Source organism: Taudactylus pleione, unplaced genomic scaffold, assembly GCF_031769625.1.
Source record: "Taudactylus pleione unplaced genomic scaffold, aTauple2 ptg000207l, whole genome shotgun sequence".
Taxonomy (NCBI): Eukaryota; Metazoa; Chordata; class Amphibia; order Anura; family Myobatrachidae; genus Taudactylus; species Taudactylus pleione.
Genome location: NW_028284609.1, coordinates 6519082 through 6523881, shown reverse-complemented (window position 1 = coordinate 6523881; position 4800 = coordinate 6519082). Strand labels below are relative to the sequence as shown.

Below are 4800 nucleotides of genomic sequence, written 5' to 3'. Positions count from 1 at the left end.
TTTGCTGTCAGTTTATTTAAGCCATGAGTATAATGCAAATAGTAAGACAGCAAGTATGGGAAATATATTATGGTTGGAATCATCCTATAGTCTAGCACAGTGGTCTCCAACCTTAATTGGTGTGGGAGCTACTTGACAAAAATTAGATGTCTTGAAAAGCAACATTCTATTTTTGAAAGCTAAAATCTGGCTAATAACCAAGTGCCAGCCAATCAGCTCCTAACTGTGATATTTCAAACACAGCCTATGACAGGTTGGGAGCTGATTGGCTGGGACTTTATCTCCATTTACTTTATGGTCCCACACCACCTTTTCAAAGTGCCCAATCTGTACTTCTGATGCCGGTTGAGAGCTGTCAGCGGGGAGCAGGGTGCTGCTGGATGTATTATGGCTGCAGGTGGGACAGTGGATGGCCTGGTCCCATACTCCCACCAAACAAGTGGCCGGTTAGCACTGCTCTAAACACTGTCAGCGCTGCTCTAAAGAACACTGTCAGTGCTGCTCTAAAGAACACTGTCAGCGCTGCTCTAAAGAACAATGTCAGCACTGCTCTTAACGCTGTCAGTGCTGCTGTTAATTTGTTCTGTGGCGAGCCAGCTGGCAGAGTCTGTCATGCACTGCCGCTGTGCCGCGTATGACATCCTATGCGTGGCTTGCGCGCCATGAGCTTAGTGCCGTATGGCGAGCTACCGCCGTGCTGCTGCCGGTGCCGTAAGGTGAGCTACCCCAATTGCAGCCGTGAGCCACCTGTAGCTCGCGAGCGACGGGTTGGTGACCGCTGGTCTAGTAAAATGCAGAATGTTAGCTAGAGCAAAATATTACATATTGCAACAACATTAAGAAACACATTTTTAAATATTTCAGTCATTTATTTATTTGCCAGCATGTTCTATATTGAACAGACTTATGATATAGCTGCATCTTATTACCATGTTACCAGATTATCGCTCTATTTATCACTGTGATGACATTTCAACTCACATATGCAACCATACCAATTTGTTATGCCAAAGCACATAGTAAAAATAGAAACATATATTCAACAGTCATTCAAAGGTAAATATTAAAAATACATGTATGCTATATGGAGGCAAAGTAAGCATTTTATTGAAAATACAGTAATGGGGTATATACTATGTTTTATGTACCGTATGTCTTTTTAACAGGGCTACTTGACAATCTAACATTGGTATAAATAAGAATTATGGCTATTACAATGATGCTAGCTAGCACAGTATATCATTGAAACTGGTTAAAGCTATTCAATAATTCATACATATGAATATATTAAAGGCAGATACTATTCATCTACCAAACACTGAATTCTAACTAAACGTAGAGCCCTATGTAAATAATTAACATATGGTCCTATGTTTACTCTACGCCATTTCAAGATTTACAAGTCATCTACTTGTTGCTCATGTATTTTGGTTAACCTGTTAAAACTAGTGCAAACATACCTGTGCACAATAAAATGTAACATGATACCAATATATACATATTGAACATTTATGTAAAAAAAAAAACATTCTGAAATAAAATCAACATTAACTAAAATTCCATTCACCACTATCTAAATATCAACATGATTAACACGGATAAGATATTACTCTAGTGTATTAACCTTTTGTAAGTGAACATCTGCACTAGTAACCAATGAATAGACCAGAAGTCCTATTTGGATGATTTCTAAGTGCTAACATTTAGTTCAAAATAATCACTTTGCACAGCAAAGGCCTTTTTAAAATGCATCTAGACTAAAAATTAGAATAAAATAATAATTGAACAGCAAAAAACTGATAACATATAATTTCATTTTGTGATTATGTTTTAGTAATACATGAAAGCAATTAAAGGAGTTTCCTTTACTAAATGAATAAAGTTATGTTTATTTTAGATATGGTAAAATGTGATCAACATTTTCCATCACCATATAATGTAAGTGAACAATGGGATTATACTTCCCTGTAATATAAATGTATTTTGCTACATTAAGACCCCACCTTTGTTGCCGTAAAATATTAGAGAATCATAATCTAAGACTGTATTCAAAAGATATCAGGGACAGGTAATGCGTCCATAGAAGAATTGTAATTGTTAAAAATGTAAACGTAAAACAATTCCCAGAGCTGAAGAATACAAACTGGTCTTCTTAAAACAGAAGAATGTCTAGTAAACAAAGACAGGTAGAGAATATAGATCATCGTTTTAAAAGTAATTCCTGAATGAAACAAAATCTGTATGTGTTTCTAGGTAGTGTAATATAGTACATTCATTGGCTTGTATGAAATATTTAATTTACAAATGCAGTGTGTGTGTGTTGCTTTAGAGTCACTGTTGGTTTTACTATGCCAAATGTGCCGTCTGTAAATGTGCAATGGAGATACAGGCAAATGATTACACTGCTGCTATGATAGGGCCATCTGAAAAGACAGAGCTGACAGAATCAGAATCAGACTTTGATCTGCTGCTCTTTAAGATGCTTTCAGCTGTGAGGTTCTCACTGGGAATCAGTCTGACTTTTCCATTTTGGCCTTGTTCTGCTTCCTTAACGGGCTCCAGGAACACTACCCGTTTTCCAGTGCTGGATTTTCTTTCATCCAGGGGCTCATGTGATGGTGTGGCACTTAAGATAGAGGAATGGGCACTGTTTTGGTTCTGTTTTCTTTTATGTTTCTTAGATTTACACCAGCATCGGCAGGGAGTGAGATAGAGGTATAGGAGGACTAGCACTATACTGACTACACAAGCAGCAAGTGTAGTGAAGGCAGTATTGAATGCTTCATGTGCATTAGACTTGTGACTTGTAAAATTGCCGACTGTTATTCTAATATCTATGGTTTCATTAACCAGTCTAATTTTGTTGATTGCGATACAGGAATAAATACCAGAATCAGAAATTTGAGCTTCTTTAATTTCTAGGCTCCCATTATAAAACACTTGGAAATTGTCAGTCTTTGTTTCTGGTTCCAGGATTCTGTCCTCTGGAATTATCCACATAAATTGTGTGTCCGTGTCTATGATCTTGCTGTCACAATGCACCACCAGCCTTTCTCCAACCTGAGCCTCATACAACAGACCAAATGCGTGAAATGATCCATTCACAGCACTTTCAGAACAGTTGAGTAAACTCTCTTGGATAAGATGCTGTTTTTTGGATTCGGTTGGTAAAGTACAGCCATAGTAATTTTGAAAATCCACAACTGGACTGAAGTGTCTGTGGTACCAAAAGTTTAACATTGTGTTCAACTGACAGTCACATAAAAATGGGTTCTCATGAAGGTAAATTCCGCTAAGTTGCCTTGCTGATATTAAACTGAGTTGCTGGACAGGCACTGTTTGCAAGCTGTTTTGGGAGACATCCAACAACACAAGTTCTGCTAGTTTGCTTCTGCCCACATATAAGTCCAGTGGGAAATGTGTCAGTGAATTGTAACTCAGATACAATTTCTGCAATTTGTGGAGTCCTCCAAATGCCCCAGAATCAATATGTGTTAATTGATTTTTGTATAGCAGAAGGACTTCTAGCATTTTAAGTTCTTGAAAAACTGGGTTGCTCAGCGTCCTTAGATTATTGGATGATAAATCAAGATATCTCAGATTTGGGATGGTGGAGAAACTGCCAGTAGAAATGCTGCTAACAGAGTTATGATTTAATATTAAAGTGTGCAATTTATCAAACAACACTGGGAACCAGTCTGGGTCCAAAAACCCTATTTTGTTATAGCTTAAATCAAGTCTTCTGATAAATTTAAAGATTGTCCTGGGTACCATAGATAAATTCTTGTTAGTGCAGCTTACTATGTCACTGGCACAGATGCAACCTGGAGGACACACCCCAGGAGCACCACCAACAGTGCTGAGGATAAACAGCAAAAACACATAGGCAATGCTTTTCCATTTTCTGTGGACATATTCAACTTCCATAGAGAGAGCTGGAGCAAAGAAAGGCATTACAGCTTTTCCTCAGTCAACACTGTCTGCTGCCCACAAGTCATCTATTCAATGTTGGAATTACTTTAAAGGAACATTATGCCACAAATGTTTATCTTGTAGATTCATTCACACTGTCACTGAAAATTAAAAAGACCGAGTTTAGTCTGTGCAGCAAAAACAACTGCGTATAGGGTACAGTAAAACTTTATGACATGTGACATATTTTACTTAATTACAATTGCACAAAAATATTTTGTAACTTCACACAGCGCATCAAACATATATAAACTAATTAAAAAAATCTAGTTTGCAATACAACTAATACACACTGTAACTGAGCCTCCTAACCGAAGAAATATAATATGAAAACCAAATGTAATAAAATATGCTAAATGCTATTTACCTGTTGCTTCATACCATTCACTAGCTGATGTCTGCATGTGGGCAATGAAGACCTGGTCTGTGACTTTTCCTTTTTGTCTTCATTCCTTGTTACTGTGTATGCAGAGAGCAGAGAAGTTTCATAGGCAGAAGAGAAATAGGTTTGTGTGCTGTTTGCTGTATTATCCCGTCTGATCAAGGCTGCTCGCATCTGAGAGAGAATCGTATATGTGAGATGAGAGCTTGCCCAGCCTCTGTTCACCTGTGCACTGCGATTGGCTACAGTCAGCATAGAGAAATATACAAAGCTCACTGATGAGGGAACAGACAGCACAGATGCTGTTGCTGCTGCTGCTGCCTGTGTCTACAGGCATTGGCTCCCATCCCCCTCCCATATCTTGCTAAACCTATGATGTTGTGTGTATCCCACTCTCTCCTTTCAGTCTCTTTACTTAAAATGTTTGCATGTTGTAAGAAAATTCC

At 38.0% G+C, this 4800-nt stretch overlaps 1 protein-coding gene across 1 annotated transcript; it reads right to left on the bottom strand.

Moving 5' to 3' along the window:
• Window positions 1–869: 869 nt before the first annotated feature.
• On the bottom strand, window positions 870–4574 carry AMIGO2 (adhesion molecule with Ig like domain 2). Its single transcript, XM_088478135.1, has 2 exons — window positions 4340–4574; window positions 870–4073 (listed from the first exon to the last, which is right to left on the bottom strand). Exon 2 carries the CDS (start codon window positions 3952–3954, stop codon window positions 2398–2400), a length of 1557 nt encoding a protein of 518 aa, XP_088334261.1. The 5' UTR covers window positions 3955–4073; window positions 4340–4574; the 3' UTR covers window positions 870–2397.
• Between the last annotated feature and the right edge of the window lie 226 nt (window positions 4575–4800).

Excerpts from the sequence above, each read along its gene's own strand:
- AMIGO2 (XM_088478135.1), bottom strand. The coding sequence starts at position 3,954 with ATGCCTTTCTTTGCTCCAGCTCTCTCTATGGAAGTTGAATATGTCCAC.